Consider the following 18,897-nt stretch of genomic DNA (forward strand, 5'->3'; position numbering starts at 1 on the left):
CAGGGCTCTGGGCCAGGTTTCAGCTTGCTCCTATGGTTCAGGACGAAAGCCAGTAAAATTTACTGCTACCCAAATGAGAAGCAATACTTCCGTACTATCTGTGAGACAAGTGCCAAACGAAGCAGTTAAGAGATTACAGCAGAAAGAATGTTTCTTCTGGCAGTTTATCTCCTTATATCTAAAGTAACAATGCTGGGACTAAGGTTTAATGACACAGTTGAGCTAATCCCTGCTGTCCACATGTCACCATTTGCCTGCTCCGTTGCAGACACTTGTTTAATATCTCGAGCTATTTCAGCTCACTGAAGCAGCAAAAAAGTATTCACCATTTTAGGAGAGCATGACTGGTAAGCAGCAGTTCGATGCAATGAATCCTGAGCACGGTTTCCTCTCATAGCTAAGCTAGTGTGACAGTTAGCACCTACTAAAACGAGCAGCCCCGCTTCGCCTCCCTTCCAGGTGTGCCTTGCTGTCTCCTCCTTTGTACAGCATTCCTGCTTTTGGAAGGTGAACTTTCTGCAAGTTAGCTTTCTGAACTGGCTCACTGCTGGACCAGGCAAGAGCCAGTGCTGGCATCGACAAAGTTGGAGGAACTCCCAGCCTGGAAGAAGAAGGAGGACAAGATCAGGATGGCTCTTTGTGGCCAGACTGCCAATAGCTCAGCCTTAGCTGCAAAACGAAGTCACACTTTGACCCCAGTGGCACTTGAACAGTTGGTACGTTAACCCTTTTTTTCTTTTTCTTTTTTTTTTTTTTTTTACTCAAGGCAAATACCAAAGTTCATGGGGGTAGAGTCAGTTTTGCAGGGCCCAAGACAACACAGCTGTAAATGACAACTGACTGAAGTTCTAACCAGTCTTAGGCAGAAACATTCCATGCTCTCTCCCCCTTAATGTATTCAGCTTTCATCTTCATGTTGTACCCAAATCTACTTTTAGGAAAGAAGCAGGGCATTACCTCTGTGGCCCTGCACCCCTGCTCCCTCCAGCTTGTTTTTGTCCTTAACTTCCTAGTCAGAAAAGAACACCCCCCCTCCACTTAGCTAGGTGCTCTTTGAGAGAGATCCATTACCTGTCCCTTTGAATTGAGGCACACCGAGTAAAACAGTGGCCAGCACCTGCCACAGAGTAAGCTTGGTCTCAGGCCAGTAAGCAGGATAAGATCTGAGCTACTTAATTCTTGCTCAGGACAAGACTTAAGAAGTATAACAAATAATGCTTTATGTGCTGCTACCTTCAAGCTACAGTCTAAGCTCTGTTCTCGGTATGGTTTTGCCTGTGATAGCGGTAGACAGAAATGCCCTTTGCTGTGACTTTGCAGTCATGTCACATTATTTACAGTAACACCCGTAGGTGAAAAATGTGGAAAAATCTTGGCCTAAGAAGGATCTTCTGTATTGCATCTGACCTCCCTCTTGCTACTTGGCCTGAATACTTGTACTATAAACTATTACTCCCTGTCCTACTCAACACAAACATACATAGCAAGCCACCCCCGTGCTGGAAGGCACAAAATTTACCCATCACGTTTTTAAAGAAACTTACACTCTGAAGGGAAAAAAAAAAAATCAGGCCAAAGTGCATAGCCAAAAAAAAAAAAAAAAAATCCTGCAAAATTTCCCCTAGGGCTTAGAACGGTGAGAAGTGATTTATGTGCTCAAAACAAACCACTTAAGCCAATAAAATTTACAAAACCCAAAATAGTTTTATTTACTTTTCAGATTTTTGCCTCGACGAGACATTCTGCAAACATGCTAAGGCTACAAAATGTCCAAGTTGACAAAGACATGCAACGCTGACCATTCAATAAGTCACGGCTATTATAGGAGCGACCATGCCCACCTGGGCCACAGGTCCCATAAAACAGGGATGGTGTACAGTGATCATGGCAACGTACTACACAGGACCTAGTAACCTGAGGTAGGTCTCTTCACAGTAAGAAAACAACATCCTACACCAGTGTTACATCCTGATCAGCAGGAACCTGTTTAAAGCTCCAGAAGATGTGGGGTGGGGGACTGTTTCCTTAACAAGTGTGCAATAAAGAAACAGGAAATACTGATGTTGTTTAACCTTAGTGTAAGTTAGCAGAACAAAGAGTTAGTGTTACCCATGCCAACGAAAGCCAACCTAAACCTCTGAGGAGTGTTAGCAGCTTCAAAATAAAGGAGTCAGTCAGCTGGAGCAACTTTGGAAAGGCTTTCCTGCTAGCATATAGGGTACAATTTGAACCTTGCAATTAATTTGTTATACATCATTCCATGAACAGTTTGATTTTGGTTGTGTTAGATCAGCGAAGCAGGAAGAGCTTGGCTTTGCTTGCATTAAAATAAACTCTGCTGATACAGTAAGAAATACTGTATCAGGACACTGAGAAAATATGAGGCCTTAACGTGACCCAAAAGTGGTTGTCCACTCAAGAGATCACTAAAAACCGTGCTTTGGGAAAGCATTATGGGAAGCAGCAGCCGCTGCCGTGGTGAACATTAGCGATGCTCCAAATAGCTTTGATAAATTACAATGCAATAGAGTTACACCACAGTGCTCTTCTCCCCTGTGCTAGACAACAATAATGTGACAATAAAGGACACTATTGCAAAGCTTCACTTTCACTCAGACACGCAGAAAATCTGGCACTAGGAAAAGACCAACTGTAGGAGACAAAATGGTGTCTGATACAGTTTGATAACAAAGCCAGATCTCTGGTACCATAAACTGTACAAAAATGATAGAAAAGAATATGCACTGTTATTAATACAGTGCTTATTTTAATATAAAATAAACAGCTTACATTTCCACTGTAAATATAGGCTATATACAGAATTATGTATAGATATAGCTACATGTATAAAGCTTCATTATAGGCCTCTGATACATTTATAACTATGGCTCCCTGAGCCATTTGTAGAGTGCATTTAATAACAAAAAATTAGTAATATGATTATGGAATAAATACAATAACAAAAACATGAAGAATTCTTCTGACATGGTTTTAAAAACTCTCTGGCTTGACACATTGTGCTAAAAATTAAAAGATGAAAAGGCAATAATCTGCTTGGAGGAGGACGAGGAGGAGGAGGAAGAAGAGCTGGTCTGCCACAGGCAGGGAGTGCAGCTCTCCAAAATTAAAGTGACTTTGCCCTGAATTTTAGCCCTTGACAGCGACCTTGTTCTCCGCAGCAGCAAACATAGCATAGAAGCGTGAGTTCTCATTAGCCAGAAGGGCAGACGGCGTATCAAATTCCACTACCTAAAAAAACAAACAGGCAGGTAATATGTTAGCAAAATACAGCAGAAAATGGATTCCCACCCCCTTGCACTTGTAACTTGGTAGCAAAGAAGCCAAAATATGACAGTCTTTAGATGAGACGACAGATGGTGAAAGCATGTGCATTTATGCACACATACTGTAACCTTGGATGCTTCAAGCTAAATTAGACAAATGGTGGGACTACCCAGCAGGAAGCAACCTCTGGTGGCTCTGGCAAACAGACTGAGGCAGATGCTGTGTTTTTTTTCCTTTCTCTACCTCCAAGAGCCTTGCCAAATGTTCCTACATTTGATTCAAGTGTTTACGGCTCCCACATGGAAGCCCGAGAAATGGGTAAAGTATCTCTCAATGCCTGTTTGATACCACAATGCTTTACAAACACAATGGAAAAGTGACACTCAGCTCCCTTAGAGATACTTACATTATTACACATACCAGAATTAAACCTACAAAGGATATTTAAAAACCCTTTAAGAGAGACTGTTGCCCTGCGGTACTTTCTTGGAGTGGAAAAGGAATTTTCTCCTCTTTGATCTTGTCATGGTGAGGCAATAATTGATGCTGTTGGAAAGTTATTACTAGGGATATGAATGAATACACAGGATTTTCTACCCTGTAATACCAGCTGTTCCTTGAGTCTAGCCTACACATATACAAAACAGACTGCAACAGGAACTGAAGCCACGAAAGTCTGCTTACCTGTCCTTGTGTTAGCACCATGATCCGATCAGAACCCAGTACAGTATGCAGGCGATGAGCAATCGTTAACATAGTGCAATCTGCAAATGCCTCTCTGATAGTCTCCTGAATCAGTAAATCTGTCTCTGTGTCCATAGCAGCTGTTGCTTCATCCAGTATCAAAATCTGAAAGTAGAGCACAATTGTGGCTTTTAATTCACAGTAACTCCTTCCCTCCCTGAACATCAGTACATGCAGAGTGGATGAGAATTACCATGACCAGAAATTGCCACAACTGGCAATCCTTAGAGAGCCGCAGTCACAAAGGTAGTTTTGACAAGCACCCTTTTCAGTTTGCCTTATGTAATCACCTTCATTGAAGTTATCATACAGATTACACTTACATTTTATGGTCACATCCTACAGCCACAAGACTGTTGCATTTTGACCTGGCCACAGGTTTCTATTATTTTAATTTTTATATTCAGCAGCTAAATCTCAAATGCAATTTTTTAAGAGGTAAACTAATTGACTTGTCTTTGGCAGTGATAGTTCCTTCTGGAGTCAGTCAGGACCAACTTGGTTTGCTAGCTTTCTTAGGCTAGGAAGAACTACCCTCTCCTCTGACTCAATCAAAAAGTTCTTTCTCTCACATGTTATTATTTGATTTCCATTCTCAAAAAAAAAAAAAAAAAAATTAACTTTGCATGGTCCCAGATTTCACTTGTAGACTACATTTTAGTAGAACACCATGCTTGGCTGAAATTTACCAAAAATGAAAGAAGGAAAGAATCTGATGCTCACCAGTACCAGTACAGACTGTCTGGACAAATGACTAAGCCAGTCTGGCACGCTATAATAACACCAACAACCAATACTTTCTGACAACAAGACTTCACAGCAGCTACAGATGCCTTTTCTAGTTGTTCTAACACTGTCTCTGAGTTGCAGTAACTGTTGGTATGACTACTCTGACAGATGAATTCAACAGAAGAAGCCCCTTTCCTCGAAGCTGGTGATATCAAACTGGTAGCAATTTTTCTCATCCATACGCTCACCTTGCAACGACGCAGTAGAGCTCTAGCTATGCACAGTAACTGTCTCTCTCCAACTGAAAAGTTTTCTCCGTTTTCCATTACTTCTGAGTCAAGTTTCATAGGCAGCTGGGCAACCTGTGTAGGAAAGAATAGGCAGAGAACTTTGATAGCTGCACAGATTTTTTGTTTCTCCATGGCATGAGACAAACAGTTGCTCTTCCTGCTAATCTGATTTTGCCTATGTTCCAAAATATCCATCACACTTTGCTAAGCTCACACTCTGTTGAAAATAGTAACAAACAACTAATGCTAGAACAACAATACAACATTAGACCTGCTTGGTTCAGTTAAAATACTTTTGACTTGGTGATGGCAGCTGAAAACACCACAACTAACCCGGATGCAATATACCCTCTCAATAGGCAACCTTAGAATGGCTTAAGTACAAAACATTTGATTTCTAGAAAAAGCATGCCAGGTACAAAATCCTACTAGCATTAATACAGATCTGGCCACTCTTGTTGAGAAAGACTAAGAGTGGACCTCCAGGAATCAGGATGTCTCTGCAGGAATTACAGCCCAGGTACTGCAGTCACAGCTACACAGGTAGCCTTGTGCCACCTGACTAATAACAAGGGTTCGAAATGTCGTAACAGTAAGATTTGCTGCAGAAGGCCACAAAAAGGGCAGTTTTTACATTCAATATGCATGTGCACATGACATTTACGCTCACAAATGTAAATGCAGAACGCACAACTACATAAGGCACACAGAAAAAAATATCACTTCTGAAATACTGTAAAACCAGAAGAGTCCATGTGATGAGGCAACACTCTACTATGCTACATGGCAGGAAGTACACATCTGAAATATGGCATGTTCTCCAAAAATTGTCTCATTATTAGAAACAAAACAGCAAGTTATGGAAAAAAAAGTGGAGACAGAACTTTACTGAAGATCTCCTAATTAGCCAGTAGAATACGCAACTTTGAAAGACAAAATACAAACAAATATCTCATAGACATGATAATACTTACACACTCCTTCATGTGAGTCCTTTCCAAAGCATCCCAGATTTGCTCCTCACTGTACTGATTGAAAGGATCCAAGTTGGATCTGGAGTAGGAAGCAGAAAACATAACCTTTATTTTTTCCAGCAATAAATAGCAAAACAGCAGTGTGCTAATTCATCCAGATGGACAATTCCCATCTAGTACTCCACTGACAGAATTTCCTTGCCAAGGAAATCAGATGCTCCCAGCACACTAAAGAAGCCAAACAATAGAAGAGTGAAGACGGAAGACAAAGATAAAAAATTCCCAGTAATTTTAAAGGAAAGGAGGTCTATGGAGGATCACATCCAGTTCGGTATTGAACCAGCTAAAACCATTTACCCATGATTTTTCTTTTTGTTTCAACAACAAAGTACAGAAACCAGAATGCCTTTGTTCCACTCAAAAACTACCATTTCATATGAGTTCATTATGAGCTGGTAGCCTTCTTTGTCCTTCTTGCTTTTTTTTTTTTTTTATGGTCTCACTAACCTTACAGTGCCACTGAATAGCACAGGTTCCTGAGGAATTATTGATAGTTTGCTGCGAAGATCTGCCAAACCAATGTCATTTATTTTCACTCCATCAATTTTAATGCAGCCTCCAGACAGTTCAACCAAACGAAAGAGTGCCATTCCAAGGGAAGACTTCCCTAAAAATGAGACAGAAGATTATACTAGTGCTTCTAAAGAATCCTAACAGCCATTTGAGATGAGACAGCATTTTAAAAGCTGTCCTTGTGTAGGATTAGTGTCTTAAATTACCATAAAGTGCCAGCAAACAATTTTGTAACTAACTGCCAGGATTCAGCATTTAAACTTCTAAGCAATATTAATTGCATATTTAGAAGCTCCATTTTGGAGGTGGTGTAAACCCTTCTACAATCAGACGTTTTGATTTTTGGCATTACAAACTTCTGAGACAGCTTAGCACCAAACCTGGCTGCAGCATCAGTACAAATAAAAATTCTTTCAAGACAGTCAAATAAGCTGCAATGAGCACGCTGTAGGTAGCATTCTGTGCTGGTAAGTAGCTCAGGGTATTAAATGTTATGAGCATACTGACTCAGGCAGAGTAGGAGGTGCCACTATTTTAAAAGGAAAATTGTTTTCATTGTATATGGGGATCCTTCCTACATATGTAGACAAACAGAATCCACCACTGACATGCTGCTGGACCTCTCTTGCGCAACTAATTTATTCAAACACAGAGAGGGCAGAGAAGAACCAAACTGTCTTGCTATGTTCCCATCCTGTAAATGCAGTATTTTAACTCTGCTTAGTGCTTTTCCTTACCTGAGCCTGTCCTTCCCACAATGCCAATCTTTTCCTTTGGTTTGATGGTGAAGGACACTTTTTTAAGTACTAGAGGGAGATTTTCTCGGTACCGCATCTCTGCATTTTCAAAAACAACTTCGCCTTCCTGTGGCCAGTCCAGAGGGGGAGTTTTATTCTTAATTCGAGCAGGAGCTTCCAACGAGAGAGTCTTTAAAAGAAAAACAAAAAGTTCTCTTTCCAGTAAACAAAGCACCAAAGAGGAAAATTATCAGATGAAACTTTCAGCAGCTCTCTGCAGACTCAGCCCATATCAGTTTATGGCAGTTAAGATGAACAAAGTGACTGGATATCAGCCCAGTGATTCAGAAGCAATTTCTCAGATCTTACACCAGCAGCAAACAACAAGAAATCTTATAACATGCAGCTGAATGTGTTGTTGTCCTACCTTGATATAGTGATCAATCCTCTCCACTGAGGTGAAGCGAGCTTCTGTTTCTGAAGCAAGTCTGACTGTAAACTGGAATAACCCTGTTAACTGTAGTGATGAGAAGAAGTTAAGAAAAAATTAGAGAGTTGACAGATTTTTTTTCACTTGAATTAAAAGACTAGCCTGCTGAATACTTGATACTCTTGTCTTGTGCACCCTATGGTTAATTTTAAAATAACATTAATTTATGAATCACTTGGAAAGACAGAGACTTCAAAGGTTTTCTCACAAGCAACAGCTCAAAATCTTAGCCACCTAAGTTTTGTAATTTTACTGTATTACCACCAGGAGGCAGAAAAGGCCAAGCAACAGATCTAATAATGAGCCACAAAGCAAATCTAACCCACTCAGTTAGGAACTGGATGCTGTGCACTGTGAAAACATACAGCAAGCAATACACCAGAATGCATTAAGACATCAGCTTGACATTTAAAGAGAAGCAGCTTTCCGGAACAGTATCCTAAAGCACTTAGCTCCTCATTATTTTTCATGCTAGCAAAAGGTCCTGACCCTGAATTGTCTTCCCCCACCGCTACCAAAGGGTCATCTTTTCCCATTTTGGTGCATTAAGGAAAGTTTCCAATCTATTTCATTGAAGGTACTTAACACTAACAAGTAAAAGTGAAACTAAACCATGCAGACAATGCTCACCTGCACAGCATATGAGATAGCCAGCCCAGCATAGGCAGGAGGAATCTGGCCATGCATTAGAACAATCATAAGGCCAGTGGTTGTGATGAGAGCGATGCTGATAATGTCTAGCCGTACAGCTAGCCAGCGCATTGCACAGCTGAACAGGTAAAACGGTGCCTGATTATCATCTAGAAGCTCCTGATACCTGAAACACATATAGAAAATGTTAGTAGACCTCAGTGAGTCTGAAGTTGTACAAATAGCAGAGTTGCTTTCATCCTTGCAACAATATGACTTATGTAGGGGTGAATCAGAATTCCAAGAGATAGCACACTTTCACCCCACCTTCACCAATGCAAGACCTGCCAAAGGATGCTCGATGGCTACAAATTACTCCACATGTAATAGCAGCAGTGCTTCAGAATATGAACAGAATGTGCTATTTTATAGTCAGTGTAAATGTAGTTACAGTAAGCTTTAATAGGATTGATGACGTTAATTAAACACACCAATAACTATTTAATTTACAATCCTGAGCCTGTGAACCTAAGGAATTTAATGGGAGACACTTGAGAGATTCACAAAACTTAGTTACTAGGTTTTCTGATCTTGCAACTCAGTTTCATGCCAATCACTGTTGTGCTGTGGGGGGTGCTTTCCTGACCTATTCCACTTAAGCCACTGTGGCAGTGCCTTCCCAGAATCTCTGTAACACTTTTCACTGTGCTCCCACACAGCTGGTCTCATGACCTTGCAACTGCAAAACCCCGATATTGTTATTGCAGGTTCTCATGGGAAGCAAATACCACTCATGGGAGAGATGTCTCACTTTCCCTCACTATCATTTGTTTTGCAGATTTTAGTTTAGAGCGGAGAAAACCAAACATAGCCCACAACAAGGCAGGATAATAGTTGATAAAACACTATCCAATAGTCTCTGTGCACAGAGACTAACAGCTCATCAGTATCAAATAGAGGCTTGGTTACCACACTAATGCTAACACCATCACCAGCAGAACCAACAAGTAGGAAGCAGAAAGAGGACCTGATGAAAAGCAGACAGTACTAAAGAAAAAGTACGTTCAGAAAATTGTCCTCTTCATTAGCACTGATACCTGCCACACTGGGGAGAAGGCCGTAGGAGGGCACTCATCTGGGACTCCATCACTGTTATTCCCAGTTGGCTACTAGGCAGGTTTTCCCTTTCAATTCTCCTCGTTCTTCCTCATTTTTCCCCCCAAATATAACTTTCACTGTTAGACCCAACGTATGTCATCAGCTAAAGACCCCACTAACAAACCTTACAGACTGCAAAGTGTCACACCCTACTTTGTGCTCCACCACTCTCAGCTGGATATCTAGACTGACCTGTGCAGGAATTCTTGTCCTTTGTTGTAGGCATGGATTGTCGACAGACCCTGTATGCTAGATGTAATGTGAGACAGGAACGGAGACTGTGTGATGTTGTCCAGACGCTTGAGCTCTCGAATAAAGACTCTGAAGGGAAAGAAGCACTTTTAAGTGACAAGAACACCCATCACATACAACCACAGTACTGATGCATATATACTTGAGGAACCCCACGTCCCTACTAACAGGTCAAAGCATCTCCACTTTTAGTCAAAGCAGCTGATGCACTTACCTAGACACAACATGCAGAACTGTGAACAGGACAATGAGGGGCCCTACTGCCACCAGGAACCAGGGGAAGACTCCAGAAATCACCCCCACACAGAAGAACACAAGGATGACATTCTGGATGAACATTTCTGCTTGAAATGGCAAACGAACGTCAACTGGAAAAGATGGAGGGAAAAAGAGAAAGATCTTGAGTACAGAAACCTAAAACAGCCTATATAAAGCCATTCAGTCCTGCAGTACATTGTCGTTGACAAAGACAGTGATTTCTCATGACTTTTCACATGTAAAAGGGTACATCATCATTAAGGGTGCTTTTATGTTCTGAAATGCTAGTAATTTTTCCAATTATTCCCATTTACAGGAATAGCACTGCTGCAGCTCTGACCTAATTACCACCTTCACTGCACATCAATTTCACCCTGATACTCCAGATTCCCCCGCATTAACTGCTAAGAGTCCGTGTGCAGTCTGCAGGTTCAAAAGCAGCTGCACCTTTTCCTCTTTGCAAGCGACCAGACAGACTTGAGGTATCAGCTGTCTCCTGCAAGTATAACCCTGGTATATCCCAATTCTTGCTGTGGCTATTACAAAGTACACACCTGGCAACAGATACAGGATACTCTAATCCCAACAGAAAAAGACTGGATAGCATTAGGTAGTTAACTGGAAGACTGACTGTGGGATCTAAAGCGTATGCAGTGAGAGATACCTTCATCCATGTCTTTGGAAAACCTGTTGAGAATCCGCCCAGTGGGTGTAGTGTCAAAGAACTTCATGGGACTACGCAGAATCCGTCGGAACAGCTCATCATGGAGCCTTGAGGATGCTCTCAGAGTTCCCTGACAAAGCAAACATTAAAGTGTTATGACAGGATTTGTGCCTGTCACTGGCCCCTCCCTGCACATGAAAAAATGCTGCCAGTTTTCCCTCTCCAACTGTAAACATAGCTTCTTTCTTCTACTCCATGCTTCCAACCAGTGGAAGGAAGCTATTAATTGAGGCAAAAGTTCAATGGAAAGCATGGTGCAACCCCAAGAGATGGTTTGGTGGAAACCTCACAACCCATGATCTGACTTCCTCTGGTTCTTAAGTGTCAATAGAGAGGTGACCAAAAGAACCACAGAGACAACAATATGCAGAAGTAGGAGGGGAGAGAGGGGGGTGAGATAAACGTTAGGTAGCACTGGAACGTACCTTTACAAAGACAACACCACGAACAGCTTTCAGGATCAACATGACTGCCATAGACAGTGCATAGATGCCAGCGTAGTAATGCATGTGAGGGTTATCTTTCATACTGTTACTTATGACAGTGTCATTTCCCAAAGTCACAGTGGTGTTCTGCAGGAAATACGAGGTCTCAGTCAATTGTTAAGGATTAAAAAACATACTTATTACATGTGGTAGAACTGAGCTGACCCCCCCCACCCACTATTTTTGGTACTTTTTTAAAGAAAGGACTTCAATAACCTTTGAATACTTAAGAAAGCTTCCAACAGCAGTGACATGTGCTATTTCTGTGGCATCAAAAACTCCCTAAAAGGTCAATTCATTTGACTCCTAATCTCTCATTTCACACCTATTGTTTCCTGTGCTTTTCTGAACAGTGACACATACTTACATACCACCAGTTCTATTACACAGGAATATTCAACTTGGGTGTTATACATTGTCTTCTTATCAAATATCATTGTTTTTCTGCCAACACTCAGTCATTTCTTTATTGGCACACTGTCATATGTTCTCATCGTCTGTGATTTTGATTGTTTTGTGGTCTTTTTTTTTTTTTTTTTAAAGTCTTTACATTTAAGGACTTCATTGTTTATTTTAATGTTGTTGGCCATCTGCACTTTATTACCTCTTCTGAGGAGAGGGTGTTTTTTGGTGTTTGATTTTTGTTGTTTGTTCTCAAAAAAATCAGTTATATTTGAATATTTAAATGCAGCAAGACTCACAATCAAAGCCTCTAGAGTAGGAAAAATCCCAAACAACCCTCAGTCATTACATTCTTCAAAGCAACTCCCCAAAGTCATTTGACTTAAAGCCATAAAGTATAACAAGATTATCCTGCTGGACATAAGGTCACATTCAAACAAAAGCCAGCACTAAAATCAGCAATTCCTCCTGCAGCTTGTTGGCCTCTTTCACATTTTCACTTCCTTTTCTTAGGCAAACCAAGACAAGGAACAAGAGGGCAGTATAAAACCACATGAGCTATTACATCTTTCTCATTAGTGGAGTTCTCTTTCTTGGAGACAAACTCTCTAGTGTGATCACCTCTTGGGGATCCTTACAATTTGCTTAAATTAGGAAGCACCATTTGGTCTCATAGGACTGGTCGGGATTAGTCTATGAGAACAATTCCCCTGCCCTTTAAATACAAGAGAGTAGAAATGCTATTCATCTTACTCCACTGCCTTGTTTGATCCAGAAACTCAGCCACCAGTTGCTAAAAGCTGTACTGCCCACATTCAGCACAAACAGAGCCATTATCACGAGGAATGCAAAGGGGCCTCCAGCTGCCTGAATGTAGATGCCATACACAGACCAGGGGACAGAGCCTTTGCCTTTCTCTTCCAACTGAACCAGCTGGCCTGTGAAACAAAAGAGGAGGGAGAGAGAGTGAAGAAAACAAAGTTGCTCCACAAAAACTTCTACAAGTTTGCAAATATGCACAAAACTGAAGTAATTCTTACACTGAACAGAATACTATCAGAAACAGCCATTACTGAACACATGGAACTCAATGGTTCAAACTGTTTTTCAAGAAATCACAATTCCTCTGCAGAATCTTTCATGTCATGCTATGTCTGAAAAAGCTGGATCAGCATAGACACTATGACCTTTATCAATGCTTTTTAAACTTTGCCAAATTTCAAAGTTAACATTAAATGGAGAGAACCCAAAAAGAGGTTTCTCTTCTTCAGATTCTTCACATATAAATGCCATGTCCTGCCTAGGACTTTGCAAGTGCCAAGCTACACACGCTGCCCTCCAGATAGGAGGGAGAGGTGGTGTTGGAGACAGGGTACTACAAGCTCCTTTGCAACACTGGCACCTGACCTATGACAGACTGATTAAACTCACAAACATCATGCTGCCACCCACATTACACGAATTATCAAACACTCTTTGCCTACTGCCTGTGTCCTATCAACCATACAGAGTGACCAGGACTTGAGACAAGTTTCAAAACCTGCGAGGCACATTCATTACAGCTGGGAAGCAAATATTTTGAGCTTATCAGTATATGAAACAATTACAGCCAGAAATCTGATTACATAGTTACCCTCTTCCTTCTTCACAACTTTCTCCTTCTTCACAGACCCTGCTTTGGTACTTTTATCCTGGGGTCTTTTCAGTGAACTGTTTGTGTTCTTCTTTATATTAATCTGTAGGAAAATGGTGACATTAAACACACTGGAATAATTTTCTCTTACGTTTTCATAGCTGAACCCAAACGTTTTTTAATAAGACTCCTATGCACAAAGGCTTTCAGTAGCTTAGTGTTGATTTCAAGGAAGATATTAATTTTGCTGTTATTACAGATGACAACCAACTCTGGTGGAATTACATTTTCCTGCTCTACTGAGCTCTACAAATCTGCACTTGTGGTGTGCAAGGTTAATTTCCAGAATCATTTGAAACTATGTGCATACATGGTGAAAGAATTATACCCCAACTAGAGAAAGAGAGAGAGAGAGAGAGAGAAAGAGAGAGATACAATCCATAGTCTCTTGTAAAAATAACTCACTATTTTATTAAGAGGCTTTTTTCCTCCCTCAAACACCCTAATCTCTCTCTCAGGAAAGCTCTCAAAAAACGTGTCTAAGGACAAAGTCAGGTAACTCAGACTTCCAGAAATCAGATGGCGAAACACTGAACTGCACACACAATTACTGTTCTAAACTTGTCTCTCTTTCCACAAAATGGAAATGACCATCTGTTCAGGGAGCATAGATTAACTGAAACCCTCTACATAACTTCATGGACACCTTACATGAAATGACACATCTCACGTGCAACTTTACTATCCCTTTCTTCTTATCCTATAGAGAATGCAAATCAACACTCCTTCCATGAGCTAGTGTTTATAGAGTGAAGGTCAGCCAAGTATGCAGGCTGGAGAATCTCATGCTAACTGTCATCACATTAACCTTAACATGGCAGAACTATAATCTTCATGTCTCAGAAAGGATATGCAGAGTAAAGTATGACATTCCTTTGCTTCTTTCACTAACATCTCCCAGGAGAAAATTCCACCAAGCACCTTCTATCTGTATATTTATCACAATGCTACCTTTGCAGATTATTTTTTTCCAGTGCTGGCAATTTATGAGTAAGGAGTCTTTCACCACTGGTATATTTTTGTTTCTTACTCCACAGAATAACTTCATGAAACAAACAGGACAAAGCTGGGAAAATTAAATAACTGAAAATTTAAAAATGGTTCTCGCTAGTTTCTAGGTTTACATTCTTCACCAACAGATGTACTAGGAGACAGACCCAAGTTTGCATTCACAGCCATTGTTTCATAACAGAAACAGTATTGATCAATAAGGTTTTTTTCTTCCCCCTCCAAAAAAAAAAAAAAAGCATTTTCAGTTACACTCCCATTATACAGTTGCATCAGTAACAGTTTTTTCAAAGGCTGGTCCAGGTCTGTGTTAATTTGGAAGTAAATTAAGAAGCGAGGTGTACAACAAAAGAGATGAGAAGCTTCCTGCTCTGAGCATCACCAAAGTAAACAATACATTTCTTACATGTTCAACTCATGAGATCACTGGCAGAGTCACCTCTACTATGCGTTCCCCAAATAAGAACTGTGACTGCAAATACAACATGCTAATGAAGCACAGATTATTCTACCAGAAGCATTCTGGTCAGATCAACATGTGAAGCCATTTTCCAGTCTTCCAATTATGCCATTTGGTTTATCTCATTAGAAAAGTCAGAGTGCTTTAAAATGGAAAAACAAGTACCTCAATATGTGGTGTCTCTCCCAGCTGTAGGTTATTAAAAATAGTTGCATAGTCCCCATTTAAATTCATTAATTCCTCATGACTTCCTCGCTCAGTAATGCAGCCTTCTTTCATGAAGACCACTTCATCACAGTCAACAAGATACTGGTAAGAACAGCACAAAGAACAAACCTTCATCATTACATGTGATCCACCACATGCCCATATGATCCTTTTCAGTATTTTATAAACATTTGCACACAGCAGGAGGGAAACACACTGATTCACTGCTAACAGGAATGTGATTTTTAAAGCTCCTGTATTTACCAGATCACCATGATTACTCTCACTCTACATATAAAGTTCTCATGTTCTGTCAAAACCAAGCCATTACAGAATATGCCATCCAGAATACTTAAACTCTGCAGATACTAATACGCTAATTAATATTTCTATACAGAGGATGGCAAAAAAAAAAATCAGAATATATCAATTCTGATTTACTGATAGCAAAACTAAATGTTTTCTGATGTGATAAACTAGCTTTAAGGCAAATTAGCAGAAGTGTATTTGAACAAAATAGCAATTTATCAAACAAATTTTCTTTAGCCAAGCATTACCAGTCCCTATCATACATCAAACAGTACTAGTATCAAGTAAAGAATTAGACTTAGCTCTTCGCATGTTTGCAGCAAGTTTGTAAATCTAAACCACACATCCTATAGAGGGACAAGGTTGTGCTCTAACAAGCCAGGACACAGGAATCTCCAGCATGAAGGCAAGTGACTAAACAGCACTTCAAGAAAGTCCAAGAAAGCAAACACAAGAGGTGTAGTACCTGAAGCTGATGAGTGATGAACAGGACAGTCTTTGACTTCAGGTGCTTCCTTATTGCACTGTTAAAAATGTGATTTCCAACATGAGCATCTAAGGCACTAAGGGGATCATCGAGGATGTAAATGCTCCTGTCACTGTACAGGGCTCGAGCCAGACTGATTCTCTGACGCTGTCCTCCACTCAGGTTAGCCCCTCGTTCACCAATCTATACAAACACAAACAGGTTAGTTTATTTCTACAGCACTGTGCAACACGTGAACAAGAGATGACTGGAATTAAATAGATCGTAATATTTCATATGCCTCTGTGTATATACATATAGATGCACGCATACCATATTATATGTATGTTTTATAGTTTAGGTGTATACTTTTTTGTGAAACGTGTTACACAATCAAACTCAAGGAAAAACTAAGGAACTGGCAACATTTGTGCCAAAAACGTGGCACTAGTCTCAACAGCCTACGGCACTGATAAGCTTGAGGCATATTCAGCAGCTTGACTTATATGCATACCAGGTTGATGTTTCTCCTTACTCCAGTCTAATCTGGCAAATTAAAACTTTACTTTTCTCCATCTACTAAATAGTTTACTATAAGCTTAATATAAGTTTAATAAGTTTATACCTCTGTCAGGTCCCCATTTGGAAGGATGGCTAGGTCAGGCCTTAGACAGCAACCATTCAACACAGTGTTGTATCTAAAGAAGATGGATTAAGTAAGTAGTAAGAAGACATTTTTTCCACCCAAAGCATCTAGCTAGTACAGCATTATTTCACTTTCTACACCAATAGCACATATTCCAGCAGCCTTAAAAAATGATCCACCTTGGATTACCAAGATGAAACCAAGAACAAGCTACTTACTTCTGATGTTCTGGAAAGGTAAAAAGGCAATTTCTTTTCAAGGATTGCTAACATAGGGCCTAGGGATGCCCCCCACTCGGGAAGGGACGCACAAGGTGCCAGCTCATTGAAAAGGCGTTGTTGCTCTTACACAGGGCAAGGCAAGGACAGCAAGTACAAATATAACTTTAGTGCTGTGAACAGAGGTCAGACAGCCCTCACCGCAAATGAGCAATGACAGTAGCAGCGACAGCCATCAGCCACAGTGACCACAAACACAAGAGACAGGCTTTTAAATGAGCCTTAAAGTTTAAAGGCAGACTCCAAAAGTAAAGGTAGGCTTTGACTGCAACATACTCTGCATCCCTCACTTGGGCCAAGAATTACTAAGCTTTCATGAAAATCAGCAAATATTTCTGACAAACCTTTCTTCATCATATTCCTTGCCAAAAAGAATGTTGTCCCGAAGTGTAGCATTGAGAATCCAGGCCTGCTGGGCCACATATGCAAACGTTCCACTTACAGCAATGCTACCCTCCAACAAGGTCATCTGGAATTCAAAATCATGCAATAATGCCAGGTCATGTCTAATACAAACAATTGGAAATCAAGAAGAGAAAAGCAGAAGTCAAAACAGAATTTCTTACCTGTCCTAAAATTGCTGAAATGAGTGAAGTTTTTCCACTCCCCACACTGCCACAAATTCCAACAAGCTTTCCCTAGACAGAAAAAAATATATGGTACTCATTACTTACTTCTCTAACCTTCTCAGAATTTGGACTACCTGTACTATCTCAGAGTTTACAGTCAGACATTAATGACAGCTGAAAAAGGACAAACAAATACAAGTCAGTCAATATTTTAACTCTCGAAAAACAAACAGTAAATACCATCCCACTGTGGACTAAAACTGAATTAACTCTGCAGGTGAAAATGAATGTATTTTAAGAAGTTTCCCTCTGACTGGACCATCAACACAAGCCCAGAGAACGCTGCACTCGGCTAAAAGCTCCAACACCTGCCCAAACAGAACACACCATGGTGCTGGTTTCCAAAGGCCTTCCACTGACTTCAGTGGGTGACAGCTCAGACTAAGGAAAAAAAAAATCTTTGTAACTTGATCAGAAGATAAAGAAATTACTGTAGCAAACAAAAAGTTCACAGATAAATTAAAACTTTCATACAATCAAATTGACAATTATTGGTTGGTGTGATAGTGTGATAAGGGGAAAAAAAAAAATAAAGGATACGTGTCCATTAAAACTCCCTGCCTATGAGATGCAATTTGCTAAGGACCACCTACCAAGAAAAAGCTGGAATCCAATCACTTTGAAGCACTTATCTGCAATAAAATGGATGGGCTGATACCTACATTAACCAAATAATGAATTCAGCAAAACTGTTTTTCTTCCTTCTGTAAAAAAAAGTTCAAGTGGACAACAAGGGTATATAGGCATTTGGGGAACAAGTTGTTACACTCTCATTTACAAGTTTTCCTCATCTGACAGTAAATTAACATGTACATTTTGAAGCAAGTATATAATCCTTTTCCAAGTCTATTTATTATTTAAAAATAAAAGCAACTCTCTTAAGTTTTAAACTATCCCTCTGCTCATACTACAAGACAGTTTAACTAATAATATTCTGATAAATGCATGGATCCCGTTACTACAGCATCCAAGTAACAGATTACAATTTTTTTTTTCATTTGTAAAAGATATCATGTATTAAGGAAGTTCATTTTCTTTGACATTTCACATGCTTACACCTTACTTGCAATGAGGACTTCAACTGGTTCTAACTTCTTGAAAATCTTTCTTTGTCCTTCCTATTGTGCAAAAATTCTCAGTGAAGAATTAGTTGCATATTCTTCAATGAAAAACCACTGTTATGCTCCATTAGAACACTTAAAAAACACATAAAATGTTCACTGAGAATGTAGCCAAAACCCTACAAAATTGTCAAACGGCTGCAGGAATAAACCATCAACCAACACCTCAACAACACCTCTGTCGCCCTGCTTATTCTTTAAGTTCAATGCCTCAGACTGTTCTGAGAGCTACAAACAGAAAAAACACATTAGATGTGAAGACTAAATATCCTGCAGTGATTCATAGGCTGTGTGCAAAGGTCCCGTTTGCTAGAATGGCACAGCTGTTTACATCAAATCAGACACTGCA

The 18,897-nt window shown here is 40.1% G+C and overlaps 1 protein-coding gene across 4 annotated transcripts in view; it reads right to left on the reverse strand.

Moving 5' to 3' along the window:
* Nucleotides 1–345: 345 nt before the first annotated feature.
* The window catches only part of ABCC5 (ATP binding cassette subfamily C member 5), a 43,139-nt gene continuing 24,587 nt past the window's right edge, over nt 346–18,897 (reverse strand). For 3 of the 4 annotated variants that reach the window (XM_084292070.1, XM_084292069.1, XM_084292072.1), the window contains 20 exons: nt 17,365–17,436; nt 17,143–17,267; nt 16,500–16,572; nt 15,875–16,078; nt 15,058–15,201; nt 13,365–13,467; nt 12,485–12,669; nt 11,270–11,416; nt 10,785–10,914; nt 10,077–10,230; nt 9,803–9,931; nt 8,453–8,639; nt 7,760–7,849; nt 7,333–7,522; nt 6,530–6,689; nt 6,023–6,101; nt 5,007–5,120; nt 3,970–4,134; nt 3,166–3,249; nt 346–601 (listed from right to left, as the gene is read on the reverse strand). In XM_084292070.1, the coding sequence (XP_084148196.1) occupies nt 542–601; nt 3,166–3,249; nt 3,970–4,134; nt 5,007–5,120; nt 6,023–6,101; nt 6,530–6,689; nt 7,333–7,522; nt 7,760–7,849; nt 8,453–8,639; nt 9,803–9,931; nt 10,077–10,230; nt 10,785–10,914; nt 11,270–11,416; nt 12,485–12,669; nt 13,365–13,467; nt 15,058–15,201; nt 15,875–16,078; nt 16,500–16,572; nt 17,143–17,267; nt 17,365–17,436 (2,595 nt within the window). In that variant the 3' untranslated portion in view covers nt 346–541. Of the gene's footprint in view, nt 602–1,734; nt 3,250–3,969; nt 4,135–5,006; nt 5,121–6,022; nt 6,102–6,529; nt 6,690–7,332; nt 7,523–7,759; nt 7,850–8,452; nt 8,640–9,802; nt 9,932–10,076; nt 10,231–10,784; nt 10,915–11,269; nt 11,417–12,484; nt 12,670–13,364; nt 13,468–15,057; nt 15,202–15,874; nt 16,079–16,499; nt 16,573–17,142; nt 17,268–17,364; nt 17,437–18,897 lie in introns of those variants that run through there. The other variant, XM_084292071.1, reaches the window with a different exon arrangement.

This window comes from Netta rufina (assembly GCF_964035555.1).
Source record: "Netta rufina genome assembly, chromosome: 9".
Taxonomy (NCBI): domain Eukaryota; kingdom Metazoa; phylum Chordata; class Aves; order Anseriformes; family Anatidae; genus Netta; species Netta rufina.